At 36.0% G+C, this 19797-nt stretch overlaps 1 protein-coding gene across 1 annotated transcript in view; it reads right to left on the bottom strand.

Moving 5' to 3' along the window:
* Positions 1 to 15768, bottom strand: part of Asxl3 (ASXL transcriptional regulator 3) — a 140375-nt gene extending 124607 nt beyond the window's left edge. The window contains 2 exon segments of the mRNA XM_015482250.2: positions 13014 to 13096; positions 15090 to 15768. Coding sequence (XP_015337736.2) covers positions 13014 to 13069 — 56 coding nt within the window. The 5' untranslated portion in view covers positions 13070 to 13096; positions 15090 to 15768.
* Between the last annotated feature and the right edge of the window lie 4029 nt (positions 15769 to 19797).

Genomic DNA, 19797 nt, shown 5'->3' on the forward strand with positions numbered 1-19797 from the left:
ACCACCACCCCACTCCTCAGCTTCTCTTTGAGCTTAGTACAAGTATAGGTAAGGCCAGTGGGACATAAGGAAAGAACTGATGCCCTTAACATCCAGAACAAATCTACAAAGGGATTACATGTGCTCCTTCTTCCAACTACAAGCTCTCTCAGATCAATGAGATGAGAAGAAAATCACAAAGATAGGAACGCAACAAGCTGCAAGGATCTGGTTCCCGGACATCTTGGTAGAGCAAAGCTAATCCCATCACTCCTGGGACTACTCTTCAAACACCTATTTGATTAAGCCACTTATGTGGGAAATCCATCATAACTAAGCAAACTTATACATAAGCTTGTATAATAGGTTACTGTATAAAGTAAATAGCAATCAAAAGTAATTCTCAAAACATCTAAGAAAAATAATCTGAAAATATTTAATTTATTTGCAAGGGCTAAAATAAAATGTGCAACATGCAGTTGTAAGAATTTTTAAGTGTATTTTTAAATTTTAATCTATAGAACAGCCATAAACATTAGAAAGTTCAGGGATCAATATTATTTTATATGTGAGGAATAATAAAACATATAATTAATTACAAGATATTTGATAGCCACAAATTGTAATGAATTTAACCTCATTTAATCCATTAAAAAATCATTACACATATTCCATGCTATGTTGATACCTAAAAACCCATTCATTAAGTCAAATAAATTATTAATATCAGAAAAGTAGGAATCAATGAATCAAAACTTGATTTTTGCTGTAGGTTCACATTGGTCTATGTTTTCATTTACCCATTGGACTTTTCAGACACTTCAATTTCATTGATTATATTTATATATTTAATTATTTTTATATTTGTACATTTAACTGCTATCCACCTGTGTTTATATATAGAGAACAGAAGGAAAAATATAATAAGTAAGCATAAAATAGAATAACATTTAAGAATATTAATACATAAAAGCACAGTGGTCTGCAAGTCCACTTGGAAAAACAGAAATCCAGAGAATCATGGATGCTGGATGAATCTTTTTACTCAAACTATCTGCAGGCAAATCTATTGGCCCTTGTTTTACTGGTCGTCTTCTCGTGTACATTAGAAAGAACAACTAGAATAGGAATAGTCAATAAAATTATCTGTTCCATTTTCATTGGTTCACTGAGCCTGGCTCTCACTGGCTCTTCAATCAGCCCCCAGCAAGGGAAGTCTATTCTCCTGGGTACTCCTTTGGGGCACCAAGGAGCCAATGAGACCAGAACCAAGAACTTTAGATCACTATTATAATCTACAGTACAATCTTTCTTTTACCCTTATGCCAAGAGTGCCACTAGAGGCAAATGGAATCAGGTAATAGAAGATGACTGGATCACAGTCATCTTTAACTCAACACTTCAGTAAAAACAACGGGAAGGCATGATCCTTCTAATAGTACCTTAGAACACACCTGTTTTCTTTATACAGTCTAGCCTTCACTCACTACTAGGCTTTTGTATATTCTACTCAAACTCCAAAACAATCACCCTCTTCTAAGTTGAAAGATGGCTCAAATATTCACTAACTCTACTATTGTGCACAAGTGACTTACATTTTCAAAGTCTTAGTTTACTATCTGTAAAATAAGAATCTAAAACTACATGATTTGTGAAGACCTCCCCAGAAACACAATGGTATAATTCCAAATTAAACTTCATCACATCTTAGCTTGCATCCTAATATAGTAGGAGCTGTCTGAAGGATCTGCTTCTAAAAGGGACTTTGTGCTTCACAACAGTTCTCACAAGTATAGTTTAAGGTTGACAAATGACAACAGTAAAACTAGTCCTGACCTTCTCTTTACCAAAGCACTTAACCCCTCCTGATATTGAGGGCTCTCACTACCCGTCCACTTTGTGTTCACGGAGCCACACTTTTAAATAAAGACTAGAAGTTTTGGGAAACTAGGTAAAGTTGAGTAAAGGGAAGACTGGATTTTAAATTTTAGATAATTATCCTAATTTCTCAAAATGCCTTTGAGTTTATTTCATAAGTACTCATCCCTTTCTTCAAAGAAGACTGTAGGTTCACATTAGTCTACCACTGTGCCTTATTATACAAAGCAATTTACGAAAGTATAAAAACTAAAATTTGTAACTTTTTTTTTTTTTGGTAACATGACAGACGAATGATTTGTAAAAATAAGCATTAAGTGATCATCTTAAAAATCTAGTTAGAATTCTCAATATTGAAATTGGAATTTTTTTAAGAGGGTGGGGGGCTGGAGATATGGCTCAGTGTTCTAACATTTGCCTAGCATGCATGAGGCCCTTGGTTTTGATGCCCAGTACTGCAAAATAAATAAATAAATAAAATTAAAATTTTTAAAGTAATCCAGTAGAAACTGGTTTGGTAATGCCTAAGAGAATTTCTGTTCCTAGATATGCACTTCCCTTCTTGGAGTGAACATGTAGGGGATTCCTAAGTGAACTTTGCCAGCAACCCCAACACTTAGCAACTTAAGATTGGAGGCATTCTTTCAACTATCCCACTAGCAAAAGCCTATTCCTAGAAATCTGCAGCAATGCCATTTTCTAGCAATAGCAGGTCTTCTTCAAAGAACGCAAAATAAACAACAAGTTGAATAATTTGTTATATAAATCATTGTACTTCATGCAGACATGTTAGGAAAGAATTAAGTCATGGATTCAGGAGAACCATGGCCTGGCAATTTTGCATGTCTATTGTAAAAGTAAAAATTAAAAGGAAAGAGAAATGATCTTGTGACTCCCAGCAGGAGTACAGGAAGGCTGATGGATAAGTGGTCATGATACAAATTACAAATAACAGTAAATTGTCTCTGGTCATTTTCTGCTTAACAAAATTTCCTAAAGGAAGCACTGGTGGTGCTTCTGAAACTATATTCACTTATGCCTCTCGGCCTTCTAGTGTCTTTTCCTAGTCTCCTCTCTTAAAAGAAAAATGGGATTAATAACCCAGTGTTCCGGTACCTCCACCCAACCATGGTTTAAACAATACCATCTATTTTCATTCAGTTGTTTCCACAAATGGACAGACTACTACTCTCTAAAATTGTCTTTTGGATTATCTACATTTTGTTAGTAATCATGCTTTGATTGATCAAGTTAGCCAGTTCAGAAAGAATAATTTTAATTTCTAAGTCCAAGATCAACAATAAAACAGTAATATTCCTATGAAGTCCTTAGTTCTCCCTTTATTCACAGTACAAGTCACATTCTCACAGTGTTATCTTGTTTAAAAAAAAACAAACAAACAGTAAAAAGTTGCATTTGAACGATGTCTTGCTGCTGCCCATAACCCTGATTCTTTACTCAAAATCACCTCCTCATATTAGGCAAGCATAGTCATCAATGTCTGTCAAAGACGTGGCACCCCACAAATCTCAGGGGGTTATGAGAAGGCTTTTTTTTTTAACCCATCCACCCTAATTACAAATAGACTATAAACTGAAAGCATTTCAACACATCTACCTACAAGTTAGATTTTAATCTTGGTGAGTAATATATACAAAACATCAACAATGAACCAGAAAAGCCACTGAAGAAGATGGGGGGAGTATTTATTAATAGAATCTTACAGCTTTTAACTTTGTAAAGTTGAAATCCTGTTTTATCACTAGCCACTGGAAAAATTATCTCAAGGTACTTAACCTCACCTGCCTCCATTTCTTTCTCTGTAACATGGGGTATAGCAGAGTATCTACTCACCTCAGTGCTTATTTTACAAAGATAATTCACACAAAGTCCTTAGCCTAATATAAAGGATCAATAAACATCAGTATTCTTTTTATCATCAAGTCCCTACTCATTAATTTGCCTGACATGCTACATAAAACACAATGTCTCAGCACTCTGCTAAGAAAATTAATGGATAAAGGTATCAGTTTCTTACCTTAATGATTTTAGATTTGTGCTAGAAAGACAACCCTTACTGTCATGTTGGAATACCAGATATTTGTTAAAAAAAATTAAAGAGTTTAGACATTCCCAAGTATAAAAGTTAAACATTATGCTCTAGGTTTAAGACATGCTTCACAGAGATTAGAAGATTGAATTAAATAACACAAAGACTGATCTGGAACCACACTGTTAAACCCCAAAGCAGAGACCACATTTTGTTCATCTATTAACCCCATCATGGACTTAGAAATGCTAACAGAATAAATATTTGCCTCATAACTTCCACAAAGCCCCTAGGATCTTATAAGTGAACACTGAGTAGGCCCTTAACTGGCCAACTTTGTGCAACGATAGTCTCTCTCTACAACTTTAACTTCCTTGATGCCCTCTAATTTCTCTTATGTCCCTCTAATGTGACTCCTATGCATCCTGGGCATACATGCTTGCATACTGAGAATAGCCCAAAAGATGATAACCAACAGACTGAAGAGACCAAATACAAAAATCTTTACACTACACCTAGCACAGGTCTTGACTTTAAAAAAAAAAAAAGGTTAACAAAATAATCACCTGAATTTCAGACAGAGCTCCAGCCAACAATTAGCAATTTAATTTTGCTTGGGTATGTGAGGAGGCATTAGATAAATAGTCTTTTTTTTTTCCCCTAAGTACAACTTATTCTTAGGAATTATGCACTATAGCTTTTAGAAAACCTGGCTCAAAAAAATACCATAATTTTTATTCCTTTCGAAAACAAATCAACTATAAAAAGAAGTCCCCATGTCAGCATATCAACTATTTTGCATTTGAATTATGTTGTCAAGTTCAAAACAAAGAAGCAAAACTAAAATCATTTAGGCGTGTGGCAATTAAGAGCACAAGGAATGAAAGAAAAGATGAAGAGAAAAGCACCACTTAGGAAAGAATGAAACAAAATCACCCCGCTTTACAAGCCTGCTCCTCCCCAAAGATTTTCACCTGCACAGGATACTTAGAAAGACTCATGCACAGTGTAATTTTATATCCATTTCTGGTTCTATTTCTGCACTGAAATATTTATAGAGTGCTCAGTGTTTCTGGAGTAAATTATACCTAGATCTTGGTAAAGCTAAAATCACTTAAATTACCTTTTTTGCTCAATTATTTGGAAGAATGGAGAAAGAAAGCTTGACAGAATAAAAAGATGTATTAAGCAATGGCCATTTCATAGCTATAATTGCATAGCTTAGTGGATATTGATGCCTTGAGGGCTATATGCAGTCACCACAGCTATTTTTACCAAAGGCTTCAAATAAAATCCAAATCAATTTATGTTATGTGAGCATACACATACTTGAACATGAAAGTTCTTAAGCCAAGTATTCCATCGGTTTGTATGTTAGGAATAACATAGAAAAACACATATTAGCAGTACACAAAATGGATGTATGTATGGGTACTATGTTAAGCACACGAGTATAAATACCTTCCAAAATAACCACTCAATTCTAGAAACATTCTTATGATACGCCATGAAATTCAGAAAATGTTCCAAATTTGGAAATCACTGTTATGGACTGAATGTCATTCACCGTCCCCAAGATTCACGTGTTGAACCCTGAGCCCTCAATGTGGTTATATTTAGTCCTCTAAGGAAATAACTAACCTTAAATGAGAAAGGGGTCCTGATCTGATAGGATTAGTGTTCTTATAAGAAGTGACAGACAGCTCTCTCTTTCTCTGCAAACTGTACTGAGGAAAGGCCCTATCAGGACATAAGCAAGAAGGCCAGCTACAAGTAAGGAAGAGACCCCTAATCAAAAATTGACCCTGCCAGACTGATCTGGGATTTCTGGTCTCCAGAATTGTAAGCAAATAGATTTCTATTATTTCAGCCACCCAGTCTATGACATTTTGATATGGTAGCATATACAAACTAAGACAATCACTATTAATATGACTTTGATGTGAAGAATCCTGTTTCAAACTTATTATATCACTGTGAAGCACTGCGTGTGAAAAGTATATTAGACCCACTCACTCAGCAATTCAATCTTATATCAAAAATGTGATAACTATCAAAAGTATATGGGAGTAAACACACACACACACACACACACACACACACACACACACAACTCAATTCATAAATGCCTTGTGGGCTCTACTTCTATTTTTCAAACCATTAAAGAAATAATGGGGGAAATTTCACAATGAAAGACAAGTCATCAACTGTGGCTGCAATGTCAGATGTTTGACTTTGAAGGCTCTACAGCTGCCCAAGTCCAAGTTGATTAGGGTTGTACTAAAGATCTGGAACCTGATCTTGTAGGATAATGTTTCACATAATTACTTTTAACTTAGGAACTGCTTTCACAGTAAAATATAACGGTACTCCCCTCAAGAATTATTTCAATTATTTTTGTCACTATATAAAAAAGTAATTTTAAGTTTAACAAAAACTTAATTTATGAGATTACAAAATTATTTTTAAACAATTAGTAATATTCATATATGACTATGTATTTAATCAATACTATACCATTTAAGTTGAAAATTATTTACAGAAAGCATACAATGCCAACAAATATTTTTAAAGATTTATTTTGGGAAAAGTCAAATGTATATAAAAATGATCAGATTAGAAATTCAAAATTTCACCTACATGTAAAGTACAACACATGCAATCATCATTCATAACATATGTTATCAGAAATATCATAATTTATACAGAGACCAAAAAATAGGAAAAATACCATGCCTAATTTAATCTGATTAACCACAAACATACAATGTATAGTAGTTTTTGGTTCATAATTCACCAAGTGTGATACTGGTTCTAGAATATTATGGATTATCAGTAAGAAATGCTACAATAAATGATGTTATTTGTTTGAGAGTGAAAAAATAGATTTGAAAAGGGAAAACTAGGAGTATGGTCAACAGATAAGAAGACAGTGCAATAATACAGGTAAGAAATAATAAGTGCTTGAAGAATGGCAAAAAGCAGGATACAGAGAAAGAAATGTGTACCTGAGTAGTAGAACTGACACTATCCATGAACCAACTGGCCATAAGAGCTGGGAGAAGACTGTTAAGAATGACTCTAATGGAGATTTCTAATCTCACAGTGATGACAAGTAAAATTTTGCTATCAACCTCTAGAGGCTTGCTTAGACACATGGACACACACATAAATATATGCAAATTACCCTATGTTTCTGCTTAATAACGCCATTGTCTCATGCATCCCTCTCTCAGTAGCTGACTGTGCACACCATTTACACAATGAGAGAATTAGATGTTAACAAATGGCAGGGATGACACTGTGTGCTAACACTATAATTCTAAAATGCCCCAACACAAACAAACTAGACCACCATTTCAGTATGAAAGGAGGACTGCCAACATGGAGACTGGAGATAAGAATTGATTTTGCAATAGAAATTATTTGTGTCTCTCTCTTATCTCTAGACAAAACATTTCAGCAGCAAAAAAAGGAATCATCTCCTATAGCACTAATTAGCAACATAAATCTCACCAGGAGCAATGCCAAAACATTGCATTGTTTTTCACTATACATGGAAATAGAATTTCTGACGTTTTATTCCCCTAAAAAAAAAATGCAATGTCTTTAATAAACCATAGTACAAAATGGAGATCCCAATTACAGCACATCATCACAGAAAGAGCAAAACAGACAACATAAAAATCCTTAAACTGGCAGGTAAAAACAAATTTATTATAAGAATTATCAGCAGGAACTTAAAAAAAACCCTTCGTACTAGAATAATTACAAAATCTTGAGTTGGTCAAGTGGATGTTCTCCACACTGCAAAATCTAAAATATGTCTATATTCTAGGTAACACTAAGTCCAATAAAGATTGTATATATAAGTTTTTCAATGTCCCTACTGTGATATGTGATTACAGGCTACTGCTCTGTAACCAGATGATGAACTCTAACAGATTTTTATGTAGGTAGGGCATCTGTAATATTGCAAAAATGTACCTCATAAATATTGCCTATCTTGAACCTTACAGATTTTTTTATTGCTTTCTACAGTTTGTGTATTTTCCTCCTTTGTTTTATAATCCTCATCTCATTAGAAACTGTTATCTATTATCACTTAACATTACAGTTCATGCCACATTAGTAACAGGTATTAAAGTATGCCCAGTGCATAAAATCTAGCTCATACTGATTTTTTGCTCACACTAGGTAAATGAGGTAAGCCTTACTCCACAACCTGCAACCCCTAGATATGTGACAATAACTAAACACACATTTCTTTGGAAGCATCTCTGTTCTTGTCAGGTCTTTTGGTCATAGCACTGAAAAAACTGACTAAAACAGGGGAGGAAAAGTTTACTTGGGGGCTCACAATTTCAGAGGTCTCAGTCCAAAGACAGCTGGTTCCATTCCTTGGGGATCTAAGTGGAGATCATGCTTAAAGAGTGTGGTGGAGGAAAGCAGCTGGCTGGCAACACGGCCCAGGGAAACAGAGAAAGAGTCTGCCCCACCAGGACAAAATAAACTCCAAAGGCAGGCCTTCAGGGACCCACCTCCTCCAGCCACACCCTACCTGCCTACAGTTATCACCCAGTTAATCCCTATCAGGAGATTATTCACTGATTGGGTTAAGATTCTTATATCCCAATAATTTCTCTTCTAAACTTCCTTGCATTGTCTCACACATGAACTTTTGGGGGACTCCTCACATCCAAACCATAGCAATCTCTTTAAATATTACATGAGACAGAGCAGAGAAAAACATCCCCAGGCATCAAAAATGCCTCAGTTCCTCTTCATAAATAAATGACAACTTCTGAATAAGTAAATCAAATACAGAAAAGCAGCACTGAGATAACCCTCCACCCCCATCACCCAAAGCATGCTAACTGAAGTTACTCTTCTTTTTTGACATAAATATTGTTCCTGACTGCAGACAAGAATATATTCTGCAACAGCAGCCTAACTCCCTGAGGAAGTGAGAATGTTTAGCTAAGGGGTCCACAAGAATATCAAATATCCATTGGCAAAAGCAGCAGACTGCAATATGCACATAATCTCCTCTCTCCAAGCAGCACAGCTACTTGATGGATTATAAGATTCTGATCATCTGAAAAGCATTCCAAACAACTGTGACTGATCAATTGCTGACAACCGATACACATAAAGGAACAGAAGCCTGAAAATCTCATAACCAGTAAAGCAAAAGCATAGGTGGATCAGATGTTTTATAATATAAAATTATACTGATAAATTCCTCTATCCCTTTATGTAAAGATGAAGTAAACTTTACCAAATATATTTTCACTAAAAAGAGAACTTGGTCTAGAAAAAATCATGCTATGACCATGCCATTAATCTTTTTCATTAAAACCACATCTAACAATTTATTATATTCAGGTATCTTTTCAAACCCACATGAAAAATATTTATTCCATTCTGGCTTTTCCTAGTAGAATTTAATCATACATTACACATTTCATCAATAACATGAAAATGATACACAGAATATAATATAAAAGACTGTCCTCTTTTTATCATATCTAAATTTTAAAAAATGTGATTTAAAGTGTCACTTGAAAAGTTTGCATAAAATGTCAAGAATTTCATCTCAAAGTAACATCATATATACTGAACATATTCATCTATATATAGACTAGCTTTGCCAAAATTACTAGCGTAGTTTTCTTTTTTTTAAATTCCAAGTTACAAATTTAAACTAGTGGCTCTTACAGTGTTTGAAAATAAGCAACAAAACAAGGACTTTACTTGTTCACAGATAATCTACTAGAGACTATCAGCATGCATATATTAAAAGAGATTCCCCAAAAGTTCAGTTTCCTTTTGATTTGAAGCTTTTAACTCTGAAAGCAGGCCAAAGTCATCACTAAATGCCAGCAATTTAACATCATGAGAAAGATAACTTGCTCATCAGCTATTTATTGAGTATCTGCAGAGTGCTAAGAGTGCTAGGGTGGCCTACTCTAAAGGACATCAAGAAAGACACACAAGGACAAAATTATAGCCCAGAAGGTCAAAGCAAGAGAGACCTGTCTATCGCAGAGAATGAAGACCCCGGTAGCATTTGACACCAGCGGCCTTACAGGTTGGAATGATGATAGATAAACACCCTGTCTTCTCTTTCCTAGAAATACCCAATACAGTGGTGGACTATTTGGGTGAAGACTATCACCATTATCTGACATCCACAGAGACCAGAGGGGCTATGCTCACATCAGTAACTTCACAATCAATTCTCTGTATTTAATCAGGCATATCACCAATCTGCATTTCTTGAAAAAGCACATCATTAAATAAATACCTAGCATTAATCAGCCATGTTTGACCTTCTGATGATGGAATTTCTAAACTTTATTTAAGAAAAATACATACAGTTACACTTCATTTACTCAGCTACCTTAAATATTTGGAAAACATTTAAGAACGTAAAAAGTAGCAAAACAGTACATTAAGTAGGCAAAATAAATGTCAGCATCTGCTTCCTACAACTACATAGGACAGTCCCAAATGCACTCAAAATATGTTTATTTTATAGGTAAGTTTAATAAGCAAACTGTAACTAGAAAACCAGGGAAGAGTGAGCAGAGATACGTGAGCCACTTATAATAGGTCACAAATGACAGGAGGGAGGAGTTAAGGAAAGTGACAAGAAATGAGAACACAAAATGCATAGTCTGAGGCTACTTGATGCAGAACTGATTTTAAGGTGAGAACTTAAAAGAAAAGTGGTCTCTTACTTTTTTTTTTTTTCCTTTCCTATTGAACTTGGGAACTGCTTGTAGGTACTACTTTAAATAACACAATACTGGTCCATCAATATTAGGAATAAGGGACATTTTTCCCCTTACAGGACACAATAATAATACACACAGTGGGTGGGAAGTACATTTACAGAAACATGAGTTTATGTTTCCCACTTTAATGTTCTTTAATCTTTAAAGAAATTGTTTTGCCAGGTGTGGTCATGCATGCCTATAATCCCAGCTATGTGGCTGAGGCAGGAGCACCGAAAGTCAGCCTGGGCAACTTAGTAAGACTCTGTCTTGAAATAAAAAATAAATAGAGCTGGGAATGTAGCTCAGTGGTAGAGCATCCCTGGGTTTGACCCATACACAGTACCACAAAAAATTAAAAAGAAAGTAAAAAGAAAAGTAGAAGAAAAAAAAGGAGTTGTTTTGTTTGGTGTTTGCTTGTTTCTGCTAACTATGTATACTTAAAACCCTTTCAAATACCATTCAGGGAGGAACAGCATTTTGAAAAACATGAAATAGTGCTGTTATGATAATAAGTGTAATTAAAATGCTGCCGAGAGCCAATACAGGAATTTTAGATCTCACAGTTCGCAACAATAAATAGCAGCAGAGTCACTCCTGTGGAGAAGACTATCTTAATGAACAAATTTCAAACATCTGCTTATAAGAGATGCAGCTCGTGTCTGTGCTGGCAGATTCCTCTGGCACAGAGCTCACATTCGACAGGAGTGCATCTCCTTAGACATTTACTCCCTCTTTTCTTTTGGCTATGGCACATACATTTTCGGTGCTAAATGTCATAAATATTTTCAGGGTATTGACAGGTGGCCAGGAGAAAATTAACTTCCAGTTTTCCACATTTTGTTCCTTACCTCTTCACACCGACCCCAGGTTGAGAACAACATCTACTTCGACAGAGCTATTAGGCTCTTACAGCAACTAACTGTATCACTGCCACCACTGCCTGGGGGAGCTACTACTGCAAGCATGGGTGTGGTCACATCATCTCAGCCTGTTTCTTCAGAACAGGCATAAAAGTCTCCAAAACAGAGATGAAAATTTGTACATCAGTGTCCTATACCTGATGGGTCTAACTTGCAAAAGTTATGTTTTAAACAGCTAGAGATTGATGCTACCCACACTTTAAAGTTACAAGAGTTATATAGGTGCTCAGGAAGATATTCATTTCTCTTAGCAGTTCTATTTCCATATTGATTGAAACATTTCACCAAATTACAACCACTGCCACTATGATGTTGCTAGTCAGCGACAGACAACTCAGGCAAAATAATGTACTTGATAAATGTGGCCAATGGCCTACACTTGCTATTATTATAGTCATTCCCTTCTATAACAAATCTCCTTTTGTGTGTGTGTTTTTAAGCAATATATACACAGCCCTACCCTGCTGGTTAAGGCCCAAACTATGAAATTAATACACAAATAAAAACAAAAGACCATTGGAAGTAAACAAATTGTGGTATATCCATACAATGTAATATTATTTGGCAACAAAAAAGAATGATGTTCTGATTTTGCTAAAACATGGATCAATGCTGAAAACACGTTAAGCGTCAAAATTCGAAAACCTACATTTATATGAATTCTATTTAGATAAAATGTCCAGAATAGCAAATCCATACAGACAGTAAAGATTAGTGGATACCAGAAGCAAGGGAAATGGGGAATGGGAAGTAGCTTCTAACAGGTACAGAGTTTCATTTTAGGGTGATGAAATGTTCTAAAGTTAGACAGCAGTGATATTGCAAAACTCTGTGAATATAATATGAACCACTGAAATGTACATTTTAAAAGGGCACATTTTGTAGTCTGTGAATTCAATCTCAATAAAGCTGTTATTTTTTTAAAGGCTCAACAGATGATAAAGGACACTACAAGTAGAGTTCTTCGCTATAGGAAGACTAAATTCCCAGCCACACTTATTGGCACTTGAATTTTATCAGCGTCAGCTCATCTTTATATCCTGGATCTATCTACTAAGCCTGTAAAAGTTTCACTTTCACTGCTTAATTTTAGAAACACAACCTCCACTTAACAAAAAAAGAGAAACAGGAATAATTGCAGTCAGGGGCTAAATCCCACAGTGCTTCTCTTTGTTAACAAAGTACGTTCTATATGAACCCATCTAATGTAATTTATTAACAGGCAGTTCCAGGGAAATCTTAGGTCATCCAAATATTCTGCAATCACAGAAAAGAAAAATTGCAGGTAGTACTTAATTCACCATCAGCTACAATGTCAAAATCTAGGTATGCCTATTTTGCACAACTAGTGACAATTATTAGTCAATGAAAAAGGAAAATGTTTTAAATGTGAATACTCACCTTGTTTCTTTTAACCCTTCCTTCTGAATGACTTCCAATATCTGCTTTGCTGTCATTGGTGAGTTGGGATGTTTTTCTAGTGCCTAAAAAATAAAAATAAACATAAAATTTCTAGATTATTATATGGAAATATAAAAACTGAAAACATAGGTAAATCATGCAATTTTTATTTAAAGTTTTAAGGGGGAAGGGGCTTTTATGTGAATGTTATGTTCCCATCACACAGCTCAGGCGTCCAAATTTTTTTTATGAACTTTTAAAATGGCAATTTCTGCAACATATAGGGGGGCTGTTCTTGAAAAAATGTCACAAAGGCATACACACCAAAAAAGAAAAAAAAAATGAAACCTAAAGAAACAAGTCAATAAATGTATGTAATTTCCTTTATGTGAAAAATTGCTAATATTTCATGGTTAAAGTTATGTCTCCAGGCTATTAAAATGTTTCCTAAGTTCCCAGGACCTTGGAAACATGGAGCCTGAATGCTACCAGTAGCAGAGAACAGAATGCTGGTCACAAACGTCATCATGGGATTCATATTTTGATCAATCTTGTTTATATTTTTTAAAAAATGAGAAAGAAGATAAAAACCTTCATGGCTAAAATGTTGAAATGAGCATATAGGAGCCAAAGTCACTCAGTGCTATGTGTTTTCCAGTTCAGCTCAGTTTCCTTTCTTTTGCCTTTTCCAATTAATTTCAAGTAAATCCTTTCCTCTTTCCATTCAGCCCATCTCAGTTTCATGACCTCAGTCCCATTTTCTTTCCTCTTCTGCCCTACTTATTCTTTTGGGAAGGGGTTTGCCTCAAACAAAGGGCATAGAAATACATGAAACATAGCTCATTATTTTCACAGGCATTAGACCATTAGCCCTAGTAATCAGGTTCCCTTACTGATCCAGGGACTCAACTCCATGCAGTGGAAGTGGTAAGTAGCTCACCCATGTGGACCCCAGGGACCATACATGGGCACAAGAACCAAGTCTACACAAATCTTCACAATGACCTATTTCAAGGGTAGATGACACCAAACTATGTTACACTGGAGCATCATGCACAAATCATGGCCCCGTGCAACTTAAAGATACTACAGTTCTCATTTATAATTATTTACTAGAAGGATCACAGTTATTAAGAACTAACAGGGTCAACCTAAAAGGCTTCCCAGTCCATTCAAAACAGCTCTGTGATCTCTTTGACTGTCATTGGCCAAATTTCAACTAGTTTACTAGCAAAGGCTCTGTCCATGGAGGTCCCCAAACTCCAAAAGTCACACACAGCCTGCCCCGCTTCATGTTCAGGTTGCTTCCCCTGTCCTCCCTCTCCAGTTCCCAGGCGATCCCCCCCCCTTGCCCAACCTTACTCATTCCTTTACTCATTGCTGGTAAGTGCTTTACAGGATACAGACATATGAGCCACACTAGAAAGAGAGCGTGGCAACTGGTATGTCCACAGGAAAGAAGGAAAACGGTCCTCCCCGAGGAGGACACGGAGAGGAGGTGCACTGAAAACTGGGAAAGGAGATAAAAGAAACAGGCATCAGGAAGAGGACTGAAGGATAAAAATCTTGGAAAAAAGGCAATAAGGAAACTGCATAATAAGGCTGAAAAGGGGAAAAGATTTTATCACATAGAAAGGGAGAAATAAATAGACATGGAAACAAAAAAAAAAAGCTGACAGAATTTTCAAAAAAAAAAGAGGAATTGTAAGAAGAACGGTGCATAATTATGAATCACTGAAAGGAGATGCTGTGGTCACAGGTACTACATATAGGGTGGGCATCACCCCAGTGAGAGGCAATGCTGGGAACACGGATGGTCTCTCATAAAAGATATGGATAGAAGGTCAGTAGACACAGACACACACCAAGCAAGGATGAGGGGAACCAAGGGGAGAGGAACAGGATGGTGGAAAGAAGGGTAAGAAGGGAGAAGGGGAAGAAGGAGGAAAATTGAGCTGAACTGGGAATGTCTAAAGGCAAAATGATTCAGTCTAGAAAGGGCCAAAGAAGAAACTCCAGTGTACTGGACAATATTTTAACAGAAATTTGGGTGCACTTGAAAGTGGGGTTACTCACTGTGGAGGATTCCCTGTTTCTCTTCCTGAGTACAGGCCCCTCAGCACACCTGGGCAGCTCCTCCCAGCAATTGAGAGAATTTGGATAGCCCTGTCCCCTTCTCTATGACATCACATCCTACTCTATAAAGGAAGTAAAAGTGCCAAGAATTACATCATGAAGTGGAAGAGAGGCAGGAAGGAAATGATGAAGCCACACAGACACCAGAAGCCACCCTCAGTTCCTGCAAGACAGAGAAAGAAGACAGAGGAGGACATGTTCCTGGGTGTGAGCAAGCTGTACTGAGCTCTAGCTGTGTACACACGAGGGGAACAAAAGAAATTACCTTCACAGAACAAAACATTGATACCATCAAAATAATGTGACACACAGCAGAGACATGAACAGACTCCCAAGCAGTCATACTCTAAAACACTGAAGTGAGGAAAAGCCCCAGTCAAGTATAAGAGCATCCTAAGCTCTCAGGTGCAAATACTAGATTGAGTACCACCCACTGTACCAGTAAACCTGTAGCTATGGGGTACATCTTGGCCTTCTTTTTCACCTGTTTTAGATATTTTATCTATATGTGCAAAGTTTTCTATATTTATGCAAGCAAGTCCATTGGTCTTTTCCACTGGCTTCTACTGTTTAAATGCATAGAAATTACTTTTACCCACTGAGCATGCAAATATCTGCAAATGTTTCTCTCAAACATTTTTTTAAATATTTATTTTTTAGGTGTAGATGGACACAACACAATGCCTTTATTTTTATGTGGTGCTGAGGATCGAACCTGAGTCCCGCCCGTGCTAAGTGAGCGCTCTACCGCTGAGCCACAATACCAGCCCCATCAAACATTTTTATATACTTTTTAATTCTTCTGAAATTTACATTTTATGCAAAGGTGAATAAGAACGTAAACCCCCATTTCCTATTAAAAGCCACATTTCCCCATGGTATGTGTTCCACTGGCAAGTGAAGCATCCTCTGCCCTATATAAATACCAGGATGATGAAAAGCTTTCAAAATATGAAATCTACATATAAATGTGGGGACCCAATATATAAAACATACAAACAGAGCTGTTCTTGCTGAGCTGGATATGAGAAAGGTACAAGTCCCCATACTTATGGCCAAAGGTGCATCTGGGAATCCTGAGGGTCTCAAAACTGCAAAGCACTGTCCTGGTGGCTTATGCAAGGATCCCTCTGGGTCTCTCTGATCTTTCAGATAATCACTGTCAGGACTCTGATTAAACTGTTGTAACTGATATCACACTAGAGTGCGCTGCGCTCTGAACAGGATGATGCTCTTATTATTCCTTATTATTTTTTCTTTAAAAAAATTATTTTTAATCCATTGGGATTTTTTTCTTAGTTGTAATTGGACACAGTACCTTTATATCACTTATTTATTTTTTTAATTTAATTTTTTTATTTATATACGACAGCGAATGCATACAATTCTTATTACACATACAGAGCACAATTTTTCATATCTCTGGTTGTATACACAGTATATTCATACCAATTCGTGTCTTCATACATGTACTTTGGATAATAATGATCATCACATTCCACCATCATTGCTAATCCCATGCCCCCTCCCTTCCCCTCCCACCCCTCTGCCCTATCTAGAGTTCGTCTTTGCCTCTCATGCTCCCACTCCCTATCCCACTATAAATCAGCCTCCTTATACCAAAGAAAACATTCAGTATTTGTTTTGGGGGGATTAGCTAAACATCACTTAGCATTATCTTCATTTACCTGCAAATGCCATGATTTTATTCTCTTTTATTGCTGAGTAATATTTATTAGAAACTTCCAACACAGTATTTCATTTAAATTTAATTTTAAAATCCATAATAACCACCTTATTGTTTTGTATTTTCAGTTGCAACCATGAATAAACTTTTTAATATAATATTTTCACATTTTACTGCAAATGCATACAAAAGCCATAGAACTGATAATTATTATCTATATGAAACAGTTAATTGAATTCTTAATAGTTCTAATTGTACCAAAGAATTGGAATTTTTTAACAAATGATATGAATTGTATCTTCTTTCTAGTATCTGTTTTGTTTCTCTTTCCTACATACTTTGGCTGAAAATTTATCTTTTGTAACTCATTTCAAAAAACTTGCTAAAAATTTGAGCTAACTTATCATTTGCTTCCTCAAAAACAGGCCCCTAAAGCTGCAGCATTTTGCTAAGGATAAGCTGCAGCCAGAATTATTAGAATAAGCACTGCCAAGAGAAGAGTGTAATTAGAAAACACTGGGCAGACACATCACTGTCTCTTCACAAATTAGTCTATACCAGTGATCAATCTTTACATGAAATGCCCTTTCTTTCTTTGTACAGTGACTGCTCTCCTGTGGGAGAGCCATATCTGTGATTCTTGTTCATTCTCACTCTCCAGGAGTTACCTTGCAACTCTCAAATCCTTTCAGTTATTACCTACTTTCTTTCTACAGCATTGCTCCTGTAGGAAAAGTTTCAAATTCAACACTGGTCTCCAAAAATGGGAACTCCCCTATGGCCAGGGACACAAAGGATACATATCATCAGCTACCTTCCTAGAGATGGGTCTTTTATTTTTTCCCAGGAAGTGAAAAAATAAATGTGCAGATACACCACTGGATTTCAGGTTTCTGACTTACTGTATCAGAGCCCATGTCAAAAACATCTAAATTCATGCAACTGAAGCAAGACAGACTCATCCCAGATATTTCCTCCCCCCATTATCCACAATCTTAGCTACAGGAAGGGCAGTGCTGGTATGCCAAATCATTTAGGGCACAGGCCATGTGAAGAATGTGTCTTTCTATGCATTAGGTTCACTCTCCTAAGTACTTTTCTGATTCAGGAACATTGGCTCAGACATTTTAAGGCTTACTCAAAAATTCCTTAGTGCCTTTCAAACAGAAAACTCACTTTAAGTGTCTTTAAGACAAACACACTAGAACAGTATTCACATAAAGGTTAAAATTTTGGCCTTCTGGGCCCTAAATTAAAGTTTCAGAGAGTTTACTTATTTGATTGCAAAAAAAAAGAAAAAACTCTGTACAATTTAAAAATCATTTTAGTGTTTACAATTGTAAAATGCTAAATGGATATCAATGACGAGGCTGTCACCCTTTTTCTAACTTACTGTGTTCTTCCCCTAATCCATAGTGGCAGTTCATTAAAGTGTTTAGATGTTTAAGGCCTGTGTCCTGGGTAAATGATTATGGGGTTATAACAACAATAAGCCATTATATAGCTCTCTACAATTGCAGAGTGCTTTCAAACAACATATAGTATTTCATTTGCTTTCCCACAACATATTATTTGATTTGATCCTCACAATGCTGTGAGATGCATAAAAAACAGTATCATTAACACTCTGTGTGATCAACAGAGTTGAACAAGGCCATAAAGCTAGTAAGTGGGTGAAGAGGACCTATCCACATGATGTTATTGATGATGGGAATGTTTAAATGTAATAAGAGCAGCTAATATTTTATTAGACAACTTTTATGTGAGAGGTCCTCATTAGGAGCTTCTCATTATTATAATAGACTCCAGAATTCCCACACGTAACATTTCCTATTTCTATTACTCTTGAAAAATCTCAAAGGTCCATGTCATTTTGATGAAACATGAATTTGGATCACTGGTAGTCTTCAGATAAAAAAATAAATCACATAAAAAGTTATAGCACCTTGCCAGCTGCCTGGTATTTACAGTTCATTTAGGTTTTCCTCCACTGACAGTGTATGTGGTTACTAATTAAGGAGTTAAAGATGATACTTCCAATTTTCCATTTGAGTTTAATGCATTTTATGAAAAAATGTATGCTATAAAAGTATTCATGTTTATGTGACTTGGCAGGGAAAATAGCATTAGGATAGCCCAGAGAATCAGCCCTACTACACACAAAAATGAACCCTCTGAGAAGGTAATATGCCGCAAGATGGTACAGCTAGTAAGTGACAGAACTAGCCCATTCTGCTCTTTTTAACAAGTTAAACTTCTCCTCATCATGAGCACAGGGCTTTTACAGAAATGGAGATCCTCTAATCAAGATATTATACATAGGATCTATTTCAAAACCCCACTACAACAATTTCACTCTTAAGAACAATCAGACATTTTCTTGAATTCTCAGATAATGGTTTAAACTATATGTTCCCTCGATAGCACCTGTCAAAACTGTCATTAATTAGTATAACCTGTTTAATGATGTTCTTCCTGCTATACTGCAAACCTCATGAGACCAAGGGTCTTAGTTCTCATTCACATCTATATCCCCAGATTATAGCCCTACTAAATAGGCTCTAATAAATAAAGACCAAGGTAATTTGGTGGGATATACTGATTCATCCAATATTTGGAATTTTATAGAATACTGAAGGCACAATCAGGTGAACCAGGAGCCCCTACTCATTAACTGACTGATGTTAGATGTTTAACCTCCTTGAGTCTCAGTTTTTACATTCTGTCATTCACAAAAAACATTGTGAGGACTAAATGAGATAATGAATGTCAAGTACTTATTATTCCAATGAGTCAAATGACTACCTACAGTAGTTAGAGTTAATAAACATTAGCTAGCACTATCGTAAAAAATAAATAAATAGAGACCCTTTACTTAGTCTAGAAACAGATCTTGTCAAAACCCGTAATAGAGCTATAAGAAAATGAAGGACATTAGAAGTGGTCTCTGAGATCTTCTGA

This window comes from Marmota marmota, unplaced genomic scaffold (genome assembly GCF_001458135.2).
Source record: "Marmota marmota marmota unplaced genomic scaffold, marMar, whole genome shotgun sequence".
Lineage (NCBI taxonomy): Eukaryota > Metazoa > Chordata > Mammalia > Rodentia > Sciuridae > Marmota > Marmota marmota.